Source organism: Mixophyes fleayi, chromosome 4, assembly GCF_038048845.1.
Source record: "Mixophyes fleayi isolate aMixFle1 chromosome 4, aMixFle1.hap1, whole genome shotgun sequence".
NCBI classification, from domain to species: Eukaryota; Metazoa; Chordata; class Amphibia; order Anura; family Limnodynastidae; genus Mixophyes; species Mixophyes fleayi.
In genome coordinates, this window is record NC_134405.1 from 336,783,451 (window position 1) to 336,803,314 (window position 19,864).

The following is a 19,864-nucleotide window of genomic DNA, read 5'->3' on the forward strand; positions in this document are numbered from 1 at the left end:
GAGTGGGGGAGGGGGTGAACACTTTTATATAACACTGTACATAACAGACACACATGGATGGTATATATGGGTCCTAATTAGTATAATTTACAAATAGCATTATAAAATAAATATACAATTTTCACTCTGCATCTTTTGAACAATGTTTCATGATTTGGGGGGATTTCGATCATCTGTAATAACTCCCCAATGAAGAGCAATAAAACATATTTGAAATCTTCTTGTTCCACCTCAACTCTCATAGCGCATCGATTTCTGGCCGCAGGAAACGTATAAATGATGTGACAGTAAAAGCTACTTAAATAGAGAAGGTTGGTTCTCCCAGGTTTTGTAAGGTACTCAGTATTGTTTAATCGGAAACATATGAAAAAGGGTCGACGCTTGATGTTCCCCTTTGGAAAGTAGCATGGATGAGAGAAAACACCTCTTGTCTGGTCAACCACGTTATTAAGTACAGTCCATCGTTATACAGCGATCTACATTACAATGAAAGCACTGGCTAAACATACACTAGGAGGTCTTGATGAAGTTTGATTTCACATGATTGCCCTTTTGTGCATATAATTTACATATAAAACTGTTCTCTCTGTACTGTTAGCCATTATGCAATGTGTTATTTTGTTATTATAATTATAACCGGGCTTGTTCATCAAAGGGTTTTTAGCTGACAGGAGTTGAACCCAGTGCGGTTTTCTGCTGCTGCAGCCCATGCATTTCCAGGCTCTACGCGCTGTGCAGTCAGACATGCCCCTCTGCCTACCACCGCTATAACACATTGGTTATTTGAGTTACTGACGCCTCACTGTCAGCTTGAACCATTGCGCACCGTTCTCTGTAAACTCCAGAGGGGATCAGCACTTTCTGAGATGATCAAACCACCCGGTCTGGCATCAACAATCATTCCACGATCAAATTCACTTGGATCACTTTTCTTCCCCATTTTGGTGTTTGGTCTGAACAACAACTGAACCTTTTCAGCCTGTCTGCATGCTTTTATGATTGTGTTGCTGCCACATGATTGGCTGATTAGATATTTGCATTAACGAGCAGGTACACAGGTGCTTCTTGGCCTTTTGGCTAAGAGTAGGTGTACATGCCCATGGATGCAGTGGGGCTTAAAGACACCCCCCTGTAGGCGATGGGCCGTCACCTGGTCCTCTGGCCAAGAGGCCGGCTGCCTGGAGCCCGAGTTGCTACATGCCCAAAAATGCATTGTGGAGAGAAAGAGGCACCTGTGCACAGAGTAAGGCCCTCTGCACCTTTAATTTTCAGGCAGCACCATTTTTTTCGCCCTAGCCTGTTGGCCGGGTGCAAGCATCATTTTTATATTTCCGTCCGAAAGGCTGGGGCCTTATGGCACTTATTTATTTATTTATTTATTACACTTGGTACCAAGCACTCTTTTGATTATGTGTCTTTGTTTTTGCCACATTTGGTAGGGGTTTGGGTATAGGATCTTATGGGCGACCCTCTTTCCCCAAGTCATCTGAGGCTCCCTCCTTTTGGAGGGAGCCTTTTATGTCGGTGATATAAAGGGGCCCTCCCTAGCTTCAGTAAAGGAGGGACTGAAGATCTCCCTTTTTTTCCCTCTCTGGGGCCTTTTGGCTTCTACAGGATGGGGAGGCACAGGGCCCTTTCCCTTTTGGGAAGGGTCCAAAGTCCCAATTCCCCAGCACAGTTTGCACTGCACCGGGTGATTCCGAGTCATGTACCTCGGAAATAAAAAAAAATAATAATAAAAAAAGAGTAGGGTGGTATTGGTTCACATTATGAGAGGGGGTCTCCATGCTCATTGCCCCCCCCCCCCCCTGCTCTAGTGGGAGCCTGCTTCTAGCTGTAGCGCTGGTTAATGATTGGTGAGAGGAACTTCTTTAAAGAAATGTATATCTATATATTTAATTAGACATTGTAACAATAAATGACAGTATGAAAGAAACAGTACTAGACTCTGGTTCAATGGGTTTATTGCGAGCTCCTGCAGATGTTATGGATCTCCTGTGCGAGCTCCTGAAGATGGTATGGATCTCCTGTGCGAGCTCCTGCAGATGGTATGGATCTCCTGTGCGAGCTCCTGCAGATGGTATGGATCTCCTGTGCGAGCTCCTGCAGATGGTATGGATCTCCTGTGCGAGCTCCTGAAGATGGTATGGATCTCCTGTGCGAGCTCCTGCAGATGGTATGGATCTCCTGTGCGAGCTCCTGCAGATGGTATGGATCTCCTGTGCGAGCTCCTGCAGATGGTATGGATCTCCTGTGCGAGCTCCTGCAGATGGTATGGATCTCCTATGCTGGTGCAGATGTTTTAGAGGGAGGTGCAGAAAGTATAGGGTGCTGGGTCTTCTACCTGGTTGGTCTGACTCACAGGTCCAGTTCTTACCTTAGTCATCTGATACGGTGTAGATGTCCTGCTGCAAGGAAGCAGTGACCAACAGGAGAGGTCGTCACTCTCTGTAGAGATCCATACGTCCCAGCTGGAGCTGGAACGAATGGGTCTCTACAGAGAGCGACAACCTCTCCTGTTGGTCACTGCCTGCTTGCAGCAGGACATCTACACCGTATGGACTGGGGGACAAGGAGTAGACCAACCAGGTAGAGGAGCCTGCACCCTTTCTCCTGATGGGACAAGCTATTATATGGGAACTGGGCCCTCAACCTTGATAGCAAGGTAGGGCCTCAGGATTAACTCCATAGTCTCCATCATCCCTCTTGTGCAGCTCCTGCAGTTGGTGGTAACGGTTGCGTATGTCTGCAGGAGCACATAGAAGAGCAGGAGCAGAATGCCAGACAGGAGCAGCAGCTTGCAGGACCAGCGCATGAGATTGCATATGATGTTAAATAGCAATCTGAAAGAGAAACTATGTTATAGCGATGAACAGTTGCAATCATTTTGAAATAATAATAGGAGAATAATTTACCTCAGTCCTGCAATGCTGCTCCTTTTCTGCTCTTTACGTTTTACAGCACTTTTCATCTGCAGTTGCCGCTCCTAAAGGAAAATCAGTGGTGGGATTATGAGGAGTACGACACAAGATCAGCCACTGAAGTTAGGGAAGTCAGAGTTGGCCTGCCATGCTACGATATTGACCATTTGGTCCCATATTGCAGCAAGTTGCCCCACAATGAACAGCACATTATTTGCTAATAATCCAATTGAAATCAACTAGTTAAATATCCTGCATGGTTAGGTGTGTCTGGTCATCACCCAACTGTACTAACAGACCCTAGTGTAAGCCAGAGGTAAACTGGCTGCTTGGCCAGAGTGCCTGGATCTTGGCCACAATTTTGTTGATGGTGGTCTTGCTGCAATGTACGCCCAGCTTAGAGAGCTTACAGCCTGTAGGGAAAAGAAAGAGAAATCCTTCCTCATGGTAATGACTGTAACCACCAGGTATCATGCTAATCACTGCCATTGCTGGCTTCCTGCTCCACGTCAATGCACTATACTAGTGAGAGCTCTGGTGTGGTGCAGGAGACCTGGTGAGGTAGGGTCAGAGCACGTATGTTATTAGCACACTGAGCGTCTTAGCTATCTGTCCCTCTCCTGGGATGGGAACCTTTCTTTCTGATAGAAGATGTTTAGTAGTAACAAAAGATGACCTGTGACAGAGGTGGCAGGTACAAATGTCTTACTGCTGACAGTAAATATGATGTCACTTTATATAACATAGAGGAAGGGGCTGATGACATGGACTCACCAGTTCAGTCTTCACCATCTCTGCAGGATCTTCCGCAGCCTCCTCCACAGGTTTCATCCTGAAGGACCAGAAAATATTATTATTTAAACTTATGTTTTCTATTCACAAGAGTTACTGACACAGTCCATGGTCATAGTTCCTATCTGGAGGTTTCTCTTATATGATTGTTTTAATGTAGGATGAGCAACAATTTAACAGTAAATAATAGATATTTCTGGAGTTTTTAGAAAATTACAGACAGAGCCTGAATGCAATTAATAGAACAGTAAAGACAGAGCCTGTCTGGAGTCACCAGTACAGGACTTAAAGACTTCCTGATATTTCTATTGCAGTATGGACAGCACTGATTATATACACAAATGTTCCTCTTTAGAACCGTATAGAATGTATGTGTACATGGAATAAACCATATAGATACTAACAGAGAAGGTGCTTCTGGCTGCGGCTGCCACTCCCGCAGGTTCCTGTTGATAATCTAGGGAAAGAGACACAGAGTGAAATAAATTATACACAACAAATCTTTAGGACAAGTTCCATGGGACTCGGATAAGCCGGCCACAGTCTGTCCCCGCAGGTTATTACCAGGTTACTATACATTTTACAGCAGAACGAGAGAAAATAATTTAATGGAAAAATTAACAAATTGGTCTTAATAAAAAAATATATATTTTGATTTGGTCTAGAAATTTGTCTTGAAGAGTTCATTTAACAGCAACTTATATAGAACATGAAACAAGAACCCACTCTGATATTATGCAGGATTACAACCATAGAAATATCACTCAGGTCAGACATCCAGTATGAGCTCTATATCTGATATTTCAGATACTGGAACGTGGACCTATTGTGGGACAACCAATCCAGACTATGAAAAACGTTTCGCCATTGATTACACAAAAACTTTAAGCGACAAGTCCCTGTCTGTGCTGTGACGCCCCGTCCTCCTTAACGCTTTATATTTTTTGCTGGTTTTCAGCAACTTGTTGTCACTGACTAATCCTAGTTTCCCCATTGTCCAAACTAAACTAAACGTATCCCGTGTTTTAGGTGGGTAATCACTGTCACCACCAAGCTCCATCACCAGCCTACCAGGAGCCGCTTACACTTCTCTGGGGGGTGTAGCTGCTGCAGCACCTCTTTGCTGGTTGCTAAAACCTTCTGACCGTTTACATTGGATTGGTACTGCCGGGTAGCTGAACGCAGGTAGACAGGAGATGGAATAAATGGTAAGTTGTTGGTCCCAGGACACAGCTGGATCTTATAGATGGAGCAGAATATCTCTCACCCAGACTGACATTATTTTGTCCCTGATGTCTAGCACCATCTACACTGGGCCCCCCAGATCTCTACTGGACCACTGGGTGAGTGGAATCCATAAGTGTTATACACAGAGGTGGATGTGGGGGTGTATATGGGGGTATCGCCATATCGCCACTTCTTCTACTGTTTATACATAAATACATTACACATTTACATGTCTGTACACTTTACACTGGGCACACATGTAATAAACACAATAAAATATTTCCGGCAGCAAAGCACCTGCTCCTCCATCCCGCCCGGCTATCAGTTACTACATACATGAGTCCATGTTATTTACTGGTCACACAGCTGTGTCATGTTCTCTCTGCACCTATGAACTGAGTGCCGTGTAAAATGTACCCTCAGCTCTGAAGTGACAGCACCACGGGTACTGTAAGCAAAGTCACCACCTGAGCGCCACCTCTTTATAGTAACTGTTATACTGTACCTCCTGCTCTGTGGCCAGCAGCCGCAGCCTGGTGAGCCTACTCTTCAGGAGATCATTTACCCTCATATAGCTGCTGAGCTGCAATATAGAGAGAATTACATTTAGATCTCAGTATATGAATACGTAGTGCACACCATATTGTATATTTGTGTAACACATTGTGTAGTGCCCTCTCCTCGCACAAAGGGGCTTATTTGCAGGGTACGGTTATGTTGCTGCGCCGCTGTGTCCAAGTTTCTAGGAGGCTTTGATTTGTACCATAAATCAGACTATAAATGAACAGAATAAGTGCGGATTGTTCCCTGTCACTGTATTACATTATTTGGCAAACAGAAGACTACGTAGGGGATTTTTTGGACGGAGTAAACGTAAGACCACCTGGATGTCCGCTATTTTATTAAACAAATGACAGAATTTGAAAGGGAAAAAGGAGAGTTGCGCAGAAGTACCTAATAGGTTTTTAATAAAAAATGTCAAACAGCTGTGTAAAATACATGTATCACATACTGACAACCACAAAGTTACGGTGGAACGTATACTATGTATACACTAGCTTTTCTAAGAAACAAAAAAAATAAAAATAAAAATGTAAAGATAAAAATAGATCAATAAAAAACAGATCACATGACCTCATAATCATGTATATACATGCATATATTGTGATGCAACCCAATATACCTATTTATCACCAGCTGGTAAATATAATTGGGATATCCAGATTTAATTGGATCCTACAGGATATAAGGAAGGCAGAGAAATTGCTTTTCCCTTTTTGCTCTTCAAATATATAAATACAGTTGAAATTGAACTATTACATGTACATGCAAATGACAGAATTTGACCAATTTTACTGTAACACTGTTTTACTGTAGAATTTTACTGTACAACTATTATTATATCTGGAGTTCTGTAGCATATTCTGATGTGATATTATATAAATATCTACTTATAAATCACTGCAGCCATTTATTCCAGAAATAATGACTTTTTTATGCTAGTAAGGCCCAATGTGGGCATTAGATGGAGGAGACAGATTCAGCGCACTGTCTTGTAGGATAACGAGAACGATGGGCCCTGATACAATAGCAGTTAGGACACTGGGGCAATAATCCAGAGGACAGAGCGTCTCCATGCAAACTACTGTGGAAGACCTTGAAAAGAGATAAATAAAGCTCTGGGTTGAGAGCATAGTTAGTTGTCTACTCTCCCGAAATTTCCGGGAGGCTCCAGAATTTCGGGGAGTCCTCCCAAGCTCTCGGAAGAGTAGGCAAACCTCCCGGACCCTGTAAAATGTTGAAATTCACGGCATTGAATAGCGGGGGCAGGGCTTAATCGTGTCATTAAGTCCCGCTATTCAATGCCTTGAATTTCTGTATTTTATAGTAGGGGCGGGGCTATAGTGACGTAACGATGTTGCAACGCCTCCTGCTACCCTCAGTCACATGATCTGTACTCTGGATCTCCTGGATTACAGATTTAAAAAGTAGGCAAGTATGGTTGAGAGTGTTTATGTTCTATGAAATTGGGAGATATTACTACTTGATGTGTTTATATGAATACACCCGGAGTGATTGCTGGGTATATAATACACCCGGGGTGATTGCTGGGTATATAATACACCCGGGGTGATTGCTGGGTATATAATACACCCGGGATGAATGCTGGGTATATAATACACCTGGGGTGATTGCTGGGTATATAATACACCCGGGGTGATTGCTGGGTATATAATACACCCGGGGTGATTACTGGGTATATAATACACCCAGGGTGATTGCTGGGTATATAATACACCCGGGGTGATTGCTGAGTATATAATACACCTGGGGTGATTGCTGGGTATATAATACACCCGGGGTGATTGCTGGGTATATAATACACCCGGGGTGATTGCTGGGTATATAATACACCCGGGGTGATTACTGGGTATATAATACACCCGGGGTGATTGCTGGGTATATAATACACCCGGGGTGATTGCTGGGTATATAATACACCCGGGGTGATTGCTGGGTATATAATACACCCGGGGTGATTGCTGGGTATATAATACACCCGGGGTGATTGCTGGGTATATAATACACCCGGGGTGATTGCTGGGTATATAATACACCCGGGGTGATTGCTGGGTATATAATACACCCGGGGTGATTGCTGGGTATATAATACACCCGGGGTGATTGCTGGGTATATAATACACCCGGGGTGATTGCTGGGTATATAATACACCCGGGGTGATTACTGGGTATATAATACACCCGGGGTGATTGCTGGGTATATAATACACCCGGGGTGATTGCTGGGTATATAATACACCCGGGGTGATTGCTGGGTATATAATACACCCGGGGTGATTACTGGGTATATAATACACCCAGGGTGATTGCTGGGTATATAATACACCCGGGGTGATTGCTGGGTATATAATACACCCGGGGTGATTACTGGGTATATAATACACCCAGGGTGATTGCTGGGTATATAATACACCCAGGGTGATTACTGGGTATATAATACACCCGGGGTGATTGCTGTATATACTACAGTAATAAAGTGTGTGAACAAAGCTTCAGTTTTGGTCTTATGGGACACTTGCGAGGAGAGAGTGCACCACGGCTGTGACTATCATCACATTGGAATATTAAGTGATATAATGATGGACTGACCAGGCTTGATAGCAGCTCCTCTCTTCCTTCAAGGATGTCGCATTTTCTTTCCTGTCCAGGGAATAATGCAGATATAAGGTCAGTTTTAGAGTGTGAGAGAGAAATAAGAGAGAAAGAGAGACAGAGAGAGAGAGTGACAGAGGGCGAGAGAGAGAGAGAGAGAGAGAGAGACAGAGGGTGAGAGAGAGACAGAGGGTGAGAGAGACAGAGACAGAGATGGAGAAAGAGAGAGAGTGACAGAGAGTGAGAGAGAGACAGATAAATGTATGTCACACTTTCCGTACTTTTATTTTTCAGTACAGACAGTGGGCATCACATTATTAATCCCGTCTATAATGTGAATAATATGAAACTGAATCTGTACCGTGAGTCAGTTTCCAGCCGTTCGCATGGTGAGGGATATTAACCTTTTAGTGTCCCACTTCCACGCGGATGTCGGAGCAGGAACTGATGTGAATGTATATAGTCTCCGTAAGAGTAATGTGTATATGTTGCCGCTATATATATATATATATATATATATATATATATATATATATATATGTATATATATAAATATATAAAGCGCTCCTGAAAGCTGGAGGCTACACATGAAGATATAGCGTGGGATCATGCACAATGACATGTCACACACATGGTTCATAGTATCACGATGGCCATATTCCAATCATACCTCCCAGATGTCCTGATTTAGGTGGGACAGTCACGAATTGACGCCACTGTGCCGCTATTCCACCAGTCGGCACGTTTGTCCCCAGACAAGTTGGGGGGTTTGTTAGAGAAGGGGAATTGGAGACAGCCTAATGCTTCAGAAGCGGTTAGCACGGCCCCAGAGACCGTCTAACGCCCCTAAGCCTGGCATGACCACACCGTGTCGTGATTACCTCTGTACGTGTATGTTTGTATGTATAAAAATGGTTATAGATAGTTGTCATACCAACTGCTGCTTGATCCACAGTTCTTCTGCCTCCACTTGCTTGCTCTCCCTCAGTTGTTTCCACAGGGTCTCAAGCTCATCATTATTCGACCTGGATAGACAAGTAGAGAATACATTCTTATTTACCTGCTTATTTAATGTACACTAGTGCCAGACAAACAGCCAGGCATACTCCGATCTGTGAGCAACAGGAAAAGGGATCCGTGGCTACAAATAACTATCAGTTACAGGTTGTGAGTGTGACAACTACGGGGGGAGGGCCCTTGACAACACCACTAGAACTTTGAAAAAAAATCCCACTACGACCATAATAAGGGATTTCCTGTTTCAGCCATTACAGGCATCACAGGACGCACCAGATTGGGTGAGTGCAGGTACGTTTCATTTTTTTCTTTTATTATAATATAATTTTAGCTTTTTGTGGCGTTATCACTTTAATGTCTGCTGATAATACAAATGTTTCCCCTTTGCGATAAGATGATAGCAGGGTTCAGAAACAGCACGTAATAGAAATCATCTCTGTAAAGAGCGAATGATGGAATATTTACATTTAATTATTCACATTCAATGCAGTTTAAAATGTGCAACATAAAATAAAACAAATATTTAAACTTACATACAGAAAAGGAGAATCTACACTGGGCAGTGGGCTATATATTATTATCAGGGAGAGGACAGATCACTGCCTCCCACAACTTCCACAAAATCATCTAATTAAATACTCTGTGCTGCTGGGGCACCTGCTCCTTCTACTATATAACTCTCAGTCTGTGGCTTCCTGCTGCCTCCATTCCCATCCACACATCATGTCACTGCCCCTGTCACATGCAGTCCTGTCCTCACTGACACATCACTCATCTCCTGATATACTCTGTGCTGTGCTCTAAACATTAACAGGTTCTCTAATACTTATCACATGCACCTTCACAATTAGACCTCACCTCATAAATTTGTTGCAGCTGTAAACAGCGTCCAAACGAGAGACTTATCAAAAGCAATGCTGTGTGTTTGACTTCCTCGCTCTCTCTGAGCTTCCTCTCTACACTGTGTGGTCACTCACTATGATGTCAAGTGTGTGATGTCACAGTGCGTGATGTCACCAGGGCCTGTTGAAAGAGGCAGACCTGATAAAATAAGGACACTGCTGTGGCAGATTATAATGGGGGGGGGGGTGTTTAGGAGCTGCCCATCCAAGCTCAGTTGTGTAAGAATGACCTTGGAGTGTGGAGCTCAGCCCATGTTCCAATAAACATGGGGATATGTTCTTAATGTGGCCAGCACGGTGGCTTAGTGGTTAGCACTTCTGCCTCACAGTTCTGGGGCCCAATGGGGCAGGGACTGATGTGAATTAGTTCTCTGTACATTGCTGTGGAATCAGTGGCGCTATATAAATAAATGGTGATGATGATGATGAATGTTCATTGTTGAATATATGGAATATATATCATAGGTGAAGGGGTTGCTGTATTTCCTGATGACAATGAAGGTCCAGGAAGGGCCCACAGTACATATTATGGAATTCAGAGTGAGTCACATGGAGTGGGGTGACGTTATCTCCACCCAGAGCCCACAGGGTTTAATCCACCACATTAGAGAACTCTATATGGGCCCATCTCCAAAGGGGAAGGACAACTATGGCCTTACCCATATGCCCCGGCAGTCCCTGGTTATGTAGGACAGTCCCCACCAGAGTCGTGGCTGGGTAGATAGGGGGCGCAGTTAGTTTTATCACGAGGAAAGCAGAAGGAATGATTATCAATGATTGGGGAGCGGGGATGTCTGACAATAAACATTGTTTACAAACTGCAGACTATGTGGGGTGTAATACATTTCCATTTGTCCCCCTTCACATAAGAACACTCCTACACTGCGCCATTTATTCTGGGTTTTGGAACTGCCCCAATAAAGGCTCTTTTTAAGGTATACAGATTCACCTGTGTATGGTGGAGAGAGAAACATCCAAACTTGTAACACTTTACTACATCCCCCCTCATTAATTTCCACTACTTTAAAATGCATAGTGTTGATTACCCTTCAAATGCAATCCCCTCTTTGTTTAAACATCCCCACGTATACAACCATAAAATAAAGACACGGACACCGACTTGAGTTTGGAATAAAAAGGTCCTTTTATTACATTATTATTTTTAAATTATTTGTTTATTTTTATTTAATTTTATTTATCTTTATTTTATTTTATCTATCAATACTATCAAAATGCTATAAACAATTTGGACCTTTTTCTTTATAGAGGTGGCGAAGAGCAAGGGCAGCCAGCTAAAACCAACATGAACCAATACGGTGGAAGATCGCCTCCTTTCCACCAACCCAGGTTAACACCTTAACTATTGGCCGGTACTATACACTATAGATTAACTCAATACCCTCTGAACTCAAACTGGTCAAGCCCTTTCTAGGCAAAAACCTGATACTCCTTACCAGAGTATCAACGAGTCTAATAACATTGAGGGAACCAAGGCTATATTGCCAACACATTAAGTACCGTATGTTTAACAACCTTATGACTGCCATGCTCTCCTGCCACAGCCGAGTGCCCTACGGACCACGCGGCCCGCCACCTAAAGAAAGAACTAAACCCTTGAGCTCTGAAAAAATCCTCTCTATAAACAAAACCGTTCCTTCTGGCGACAAATGAACCCCATCCGCTCTAAAAAGATGCCTCTTGTCTACTGTTAAACCAGGATGACTAATGATAACCCCCTGTATGCCCCTAATGTTCTGCCTCGCGTATCCGTTTATCTTTTTAACCACCTTTATCAATGTGGCCGGGGGGATAGATGATCTCCAGGACAACCGAGGTATTATGTTAGACCAACAAACCCTCATTGAAGGCAAACGGGCATGTATTTGTGCGAGATCCTCACGAATGTTAATGATTAAATCAAGGGACTTGCCCTTTCCCACATCATTACCTCCCAAATGAATCACCACTATATCCGGGGTACCGTGATCTTCTATTTCCTCCCCTAACGTAGGAATCAAAGCTGCCCATACCATGCCCCTTTTACCCAACCAGCAGATGTCAACTGGGTGTGTGAAACCGGACCACCTCTCCGCTATCCTGTGTTTAGCTGCCCAAAAGATAAACGAATGACCCACGACCCATATCCTTGTCCTCTTCACCGAAAAACCTAAAACAAAATGAATAGTCTCATCAATCATAACCGTATCTGAGAAACGTGCGCCACCAAACAACCGTGTTAAAAAACAGAACTATATTTTTTATTTTATTTGTATCTTAATTTTAACAACTTGCTGAGGTATCCCCTCCCTACCAGAGGGGCCACCCCAACTCAATACGAATATTGTAAACGGGAAAAGATCCTATCCTTAGCTCTAAAAGCAATTAATTTTATCTATTTTGACTGATTTATTTATTTATTTTCTTTAACTGAAATTATCTTATTCTTTAATTCTTAACAAAATGAAATGGAAAATTGGTAACCCATATGAAGGTAAAAACCCTTTATTAACCCCGGGAGGCACACACACTAATCAGGCCTTGCCAAGGAAAACAAGAGGAAAAATCCCTCCATGCCCCCGTTTAACACAGCGAGTAGCATAACCCTGGGTCACCAAGTGATAGATGAGAAAAGAAGAGATGAAAGCGATAAAGAACCATGAGAGACATAAGGAGAGAACATGACCATATATATAAGAGCCCTTACAAGGCTCATTTATCCGGCCGGATATATTTCTTATAGGCCTGCGACTTCCATCTCCCTAACGCTTGAATCTCATTGACGGATGCCCCTCTGGCTGCAGCGGCGGTGGCCGCCCCAATTCTGAAAGAATGCGTGCCATATTCAACAGGGTTAAGGCCAACCTCCCCAAGGGCCCGTTTTAACAAAGCGTTAAATTGAAATTTAGTTACTGGTGTATTGTCCGAATGACTTAACCACAAACCTTCCCCTGGGGGCCGAATTTTAGCAAATTGATTGGCCAGCGTGACCGGGCATATGGATGTTTCCTGCTGCTCCGTAATCGCTAACCAATGACCTCTGCCTATCTGATCCGTTTTGGACTTGACTATCTTACAACGTATCACATTAGTTTGTGAAATAACATTTCTAAACAACAAAGCTCCCCCTATGTCGTTCTTAGATCTGGCTACCAACTCGCTAACCCTAAAAGCTCCGTGATACGCCATTGAGAAAGCCAGCCCAAACAGCAAAGCCTCGTAATCATCTGTAGCTAAATTATGCAAAACCGCAATCAATCTGGCTAAAATTTGCCCGTCAATCGGCCGGCGAGTGTCATTACTTATAGGCTGAATCCTGGACCAACCCTTCAGTGCTTTAGTTATGATAAATGCCTTTGTGGGATCCTGCGCGCTGTTCAACTAAGCCATGAATTAAATACCAGCCAAAAGGGACCCCATCTTTGCTCTAGACACCCCTTCGTTGTAACACTTCCACATAAAACCCGTAATAGAGGGAATCTGACCTGAAGCGTCGCTGTTGCAAGATGCGCAGTAACACAACCAACGTTTACATGCCCCTTGATAACATTTTCTAGTTGCCGGAGCCAAGGACGCTTCTGGTAGCCACCTTATCCCTAACGGACCATCTGCCAAACATAAGGAGGACACTGTAAGCCGGTTAAACGTGCCTGTGGGGCCAGAGATCTAAAACGCTGCCAGTCAAAACGAGAAAGAGCATCGGCTATTTGGTTATCCACGCCAGGGACATGGCGTGCCCGAAAGGTAATGTCAGACTCTAAACACCTCAACACCAGGACACGGAGCAAATTAATTGCCGTGCGTAAGGAGGCGCTTTGCTTGTTACTAGCCTGCACCACACCTAAGTTGTCACACCAAAAAAACACGCTCCTGCCGCGCAACCGGACAGCTCACAGCTCCAAAGCCACAACAATGGGAAACAACTCTAACGTTAACAGATTTCGCACCAAGCCTTCGGATCTCCATGACTGCGGCCAGGGTGCCGCGCACCATTCCCCTTGGAAAAAGGCACCAAAACCTTTCGAAACTGATGCGTCTGTATACAAATCCAAAGATGTACTAGCTACTGCGGGTGCTGGCCATACTCTCACACCGTTAAAAACCGCTAGAAAATGACTCCATACACCTAAATCCTCCCTAATCTCTGCCGACAACCGCACCTGGGAATGGGGACTACGCAAGCCTGACGTTGCTAGCTGAAGCTTTCTACAAAATACTCGGCCCATAGGTATTACTCGGCAAGCAAAATTGAAAGAGCCTAGCAACGATTGAACTTTACGCAACGCGCAAGATGGAACAGTCAAAACCTCTCCTATCAGGGATTGTAACTTAGCCACTTTATCAGATGGTAAACGACAACAACCTTCCATTGTGTCAATTTCAATACCTAAAAACGTCAGGCATGTGGCCGGGCCCTCTGTTTTGTCTGCAGCTACTGGCACCCCCATCGCACGAAATAGCGCTTGCGCAGCATACAATGTTTCCTTACAACAAGGGGAATTAGCCGGACCTATAAACAGGAAGTCATTCAGATAATGCGCTATGCCGCGATGTCCCGTCCCTGCCCCGATACACAAATGGAGGAAGGAACTAAACGCCTCAAAATATGCGCACGACACTGAACAGCCCATTGGCAGGCACCGATCCACATAGTAATCGTTTCGAATTCTAAAACCCATAAATTTAAAGGACTCGGGATGCAACGGGAGGAGGCGAAAATTCTCTCACTAGTGCTAGCGCATCATCAAAGGACTGGTACACCACTGAGCTGATTTGTGGATCAATTGCATCATTAACTGACTTACCCGCCGGGTGAGATAAATGCTGGATTAGTTTAAATTTCCCTGGGGTCTTTTTAGGTACTATTCCCACCGGGGAAATGACTAAATCCCGAATGGGACGGGCTAAAAAAAGGACCCACCATGCACCCAAGGCCTATCTCTTTTCCTACTTTTTCCGCCAGGATGTCAGGGTGCACATACGCTGAGCGAAGGTTTCTGGCGGCAGTCCCCGCCACCCCACTATCTATGGGGAGATGAAAACCAAGGCGAAAACCCTCCCTAAGGAAAGAGGCCTGCGCCGCATCTGGGTAAAGAGCCAGCCATTTACAGAGGATTGGGAATATAATGGGGGAGTCCGCTTTAGACATTACCCCCCGCCCCTCCCCGTCCCCTACCGACTCCACCGGAGCCCCTAGGGCATTCTTTGAGGGGATGACTTCCTCGACAATTGGTGCAGACGTGCCTATACCGGCAGGAATCCCCCCTCCCGCATGAGGAATTGTTAAAGGCAAAGCAGCGATTCTTGGAAGACTGGGGAGCACCTCGTCTCCCCCCATACGGAAACCTGGCTAACTGAGGGGGACCATACCCCATGCTCACCTCCCATACCTGGGCTCTATTTAACCTTAACCAGATCTCAACATCCTTAAAAGCCAGGGGCATATAAAGCTGACCGTGCACCTTCTCGCGAAACAGCTTGTCGTACAACGTCCAGGTTCCTTGGCGTTCACAACTATGCATCTCATTAATAAGGTGAAGATATTTCCATATGTCTATGATTGCATCAGGTCTGGTTTCCAAATAGCAAGCTGAGAAAACGCAATACCCTGTCAGTCAGTTCGAAAAGTTTCTGTAGGTATCCTCCCCTACTCCCCCTCGCGCGCACGCAGCTGCCAACTCTTTTTGTGCGACCTTCGTCAGCTCGAATATATCCACATAATGACCTTTCTTAATCTTGTGCCTCATGCTGCGCCTAACTCCTATCAACAATGCCGTGTTTTCACATCTAACCAGGGGACCTCCAGCCGGAGTGGAAGACGCTGCCTCCCGCCGATCTACGCTCTTCCTTTTCGTTCCCCCGAAGTGGGTGTTAAGGATTTTAATGAGCTTGCGCTGACCCTGCCTAGGGGAAGAAGGGGCTGACTCATCACTGGTGGTAGCTATGCTTGAACTGGACATGTATGTGTTGCTTATAGTAGAACCGTCATACTCACCGACCACTCCCTGCGCCTCCTGCAGATCCAATCTCGATCCACCTTCGCCTTCCGAAACGACTGGCTGCGACCCCCGCTGCCCTGTTGAACTCCCTGCCGCCTCCTCCTGGTGCACCTGCGACCCTGCTCCGTCCATGCCCGTCCGCCCTGCCACTGAAAATGGCTGCATCTGTGAAACTGGATAAGAAGAGATGTTAGCACATGGACATGTTGCGCAACTGCTGAGAAGGAACCCCATCCGGGGTAGACACTGGGGGGTTGACCATGAGATGACTGAGGAAACCCGCTAGAGGGGGAACCCCTTGATCCCTATCTCCCAGCTGTCTAACCAGAGAAAATGAATCCATACCAGAAACGGAAGACCTATTAACCAAGGAGGGTTGAGGGTAAGAATGTAAATACTGACCAGCTAAGGATGGATAAGGGGCCGACCACAAATTCCCCGCTTCAATTACAGACCCATAACCCCTAGGGGGGTATGGCAATGACCAAGAGGGGGAAGGTCCCTCCGTCCTGGGTAAATTGCTGAAATAGTTTTGAGACGGCACTCCCACGACTGAATCAGAAACCAGAGATCGGTTAGTAGCCAAACCAAGAGCAATGGACGGCTGATGTGACGGGCCACCACCCCCAGGAGGAAAAACAACTGGGGCTGGACCCAGCAAACCAGGGGCCCTATTGGAAGATACCCCAGCCAAAACCTGAGACCCGAAATCAGCAGAAAAAAGGAGGGGGGAGGACACAGAGGGGGGGGGGGGATCCCTGGCCTGGGGAAGAGGCAGGGAAGAAGGGGGGTTAAGGGGTGTAAAACTACGGAAAGGGGGCAAAAGGGGGGAAGAAACCTGTTGGGACCCCCTGTGGAAACTGGGGGATTGCTGCCGGAAAACCTGGGGCCCTGAAGGAGAAAGGGACTGCACCCCACTAACAACAGCTCCCCGATCAAGAGACCCCGAGGGAACGTGAGGGTCCAAAATAACTGGTCCCAGACCTCTATAAGGGGACCCCTGCAACTGCCCTCCAGCCTGACCCCTATCCCCAAAGGGAGAGACACCTCCTACTTGCGCCCCAGATGAAACCTGCTCGGCGATGGCGGCAGAGGGGGGGATTGAAGATGGCTGCCGAGAGCTGGGGAACACCCCGGGAGCAGGTGAAGGAGATCCCCTGCCCAGGGCTCTTGCATAACTCCTAATGCGCTGCACAGCTCCGGACGCAAGCGGCCTAGCCGCCCGCTCCGGAGCCCTGGCTCTGCATGAACGACTCGGCCCCGCCCCGCGAGAACTTCTCGCGGCAGCCGAGTCACGAGGTCTGCGGACGGAAGCGCTGCTTCCCGCGATGATGTCCCCGCCGGAGGTACCTACAGCCTCTGCTTGTCCATGGGTAGAACGAGGGGGGAGGATATCGGCAGGGGCGGACAGGGCTACAGGGGAAGACAACGCTGTCAGGGAGGGGGGAGGAGGGGACCCCGCAAACCTGGCGGGAATGGACCTAGATCTCCTAGGGCGGGATAAAGACATTATGAAGAGGGGGAAAAAATCAAATTAGGGGAAAGAAAAAGAGAGAAGGGAAACAACAGCAAAGGGGGAAGACAAGAGAAAAGAGAGAAAGGAGTAAAGAGAGAAGCAAGAACAAACCACAGGGAGATACACAGAGAACAAAGAAAAGGGGAGCCAGATACTACGCCTGATGCTGCAGCTTCTCCGGATCCAGGAAACAGGAAGCTCTCTCCTTCTCCCACTGCTTGATATATTCTTTCCACGACACTCCCACTTCCTTCCTATTGGCTGATTACACTACAGACTTAAACCCCCCAGTGGTGAGTAACATTATCAGCTTCCCACCACATGATTTTAAACTCCTTCGGCTAATGGCCTCTCTCATAATTACATCCTTCTAATATCCTGATCTGTTATCCTTCTATATAATGTCAGACATTGCTGCTTTTTCTACCTCGCTTCTGGCAGAACCAGGGGGGCAGCTTGATGCTGGATTTCATTCCCTCTAGCAGAGGCAGCTTACTGGGGAAAACAGGTGCTTATTAATGATAATAATCATGAAAACGTGTTCTCACCATTAATGTAAATGTGCTAAACATGGACTTCTGAGTCCTTCTCGATGGTCATACCTGGAAACCGCAGCACCCAGAGGGTAGAACATACAAACTTCACACAGATAAGGCCTTGGTTGGAAACTGAACTCATGAGCCCAGCGCTGACCCACCGCGCTGACCCGCTATCAGCCATCTCTTAAAGTACCGGATACACTATGGACATTTATTTACCAGAACACATCAGTAATGGGATGGAAATGCTGTACTCCGCCTAGTTTACATTTTCATGAATGTCACATTCACATGCAGATAAGAGTATCTCATAGGTGTTTGGGGGATGTATCTCTGTACTGTGTATTAAACTGCATACCATTGATTTAACTTAACACCTAAAACCTTATATATAAAATAATCACACTGACAACTTGATTTTGGTAAAAAACAGGTCCCAGATTTTTAAATAATGAAAGTACGGTGGCGGCGAGAGCAATGGCAATCAGCCCGGGCTTACAAGGACGTGCCCCCATAAAGCAGGACGAGGGGTCCCCCACACAAAGAGCCAGGGTGATTTGAAGGGGTAGTGACATGCGGCCAATCAGCGATACCACCGTGTGAATTAGCCGCTGATTCATCATCATCACCATTTATTTATATAGCGCCACTGATTCCGCAGCGCTGTACAGAGAACTCATTCACATCAGTCCCTGCCTCATTGGAGCTTACAGTGTAAATTCCCTAAGACACACACACACACGCACACACACGCACAGAGACTAGGGATAGCAGCCAATTAACCTACTAGTATCTTTTTGGAGCATGGGAGGAAACCGGAGCACCCGGAGGAAACCCACGCAAACACGGGAAGAACATACAAACTCCTCACAGATAAGGCCATGGTCAGGAATTGAACTCATGACCCCAGCGCTGTGAGGCAAAAGTGCTAACCACTGAGCCACCGTGCTGCCCACAACTGGTTGTAACATTTCCACATTACTTCAGTCTTAGAAGACAATACATTACATTGTCAATTAATTAGGTTTTCTTCTGTTACCAGGTAACCAGACAAACTCCGGTAGCAGCCCCATCACGGTAGTCTCATTGTCTCTTTGGACCTCTGTCTCTCAAGCTGACCGCGTTAGCCTGCATAGCTGTCCAGGAAGATGAGGGGGTCGGGCGAGTGGAGAGTGTCGCAGGCCCCCCTGCAAAACCACAACAAACAGAATCAGGTAATTACCCTTATTGTGTACAATATAGAATATAACACCACTAGACTTGTGTATATTCCTGTACCATTGTTCACTCTCTACCCTTGTTTTCTTTTCCAGGATTAAATGGATAACTCCAAATCAATTTGATTTAAGATATTTTATTCACTTTTTCTTAGATGCGGAGCCACCACCCACTGTGAGTGACCAGTCAGAGGAGCAGGAGGAGGAGCTGTCAGAGACCCCGCCCTCTTCACCGCCTGCTGGTCCTGCACATTGTCCATCTGTGCGGTCACTGGAAGCCATAGATAAATGGGACAAGATCACCAAAGAGCTCCTAATAACCATCAATCGCAGCCTTCGGTAGACGAAGCACCAGGAAGGAGTGCCAATTAACACGGAGAAGAAGGGCCTGATGGAGAGCATTTTGAACGCTATAAATGGGGTTGGCCAATCCCTGCAGCCATACTGAATCGGCTGCTCGCTGTGGCTTCCCACATGTGACCCCAGTGAGCCTGAGCCTAAGGAAGCAGAGGACTCAGGACCTGGCTCTGCTCCTACAGCCCCCAGAGCTCAGGAGGCACCGA

The 19,864-nt window shown here is 45.8% G+C and overlaps 2 protein-coding genes across 2 annotated transcripts in view; one reads left to right on the forward strand and one right to left on the reverse strand.

Moving 5' to 3' along the window:
• LOC142150309 (poly(3-hydroxybutyrate) depolymerase-like) overlaps positions 1 to 19,864 on the forward strand; it is a 65,560-nt gene that overhangs the window by 14,270 nt on the left and 31,426 nt on the right. The gene's annotated exons all lie outside the window — the stretch shown is intronic.
• On the reverse strand, positions 2,001 to 17,853 carry LOC142153189 (uncharacterized). Its single transcript, XM_075210539.1, has 9 exons — positions 17,014 to 17,853; positions 9,990 to 12,533; positions 9,049 to 9,139; positions 8,112 to 8,162; positions 5,446 to 5,523; positions 4,118 to 4,170; positions 3,696 to 3,753; positions 2,916 to 2,986; positions 2,001 to 2,843 (listed from the first exon to the last, which is right to left on the reverse strand). Exons 2-9 carry the CDS (start codon positions 9,992 to 9,994, stop codon positions 2,630 to 2,632), a joined length of 621 nt encoding a protein of 206 aa, XP_075066640.1. The 5' UTR covers positions 9,995 to 12,533; positions 17,014 to 17,853; the 3' UTR covers positions 2,001 to 2,629.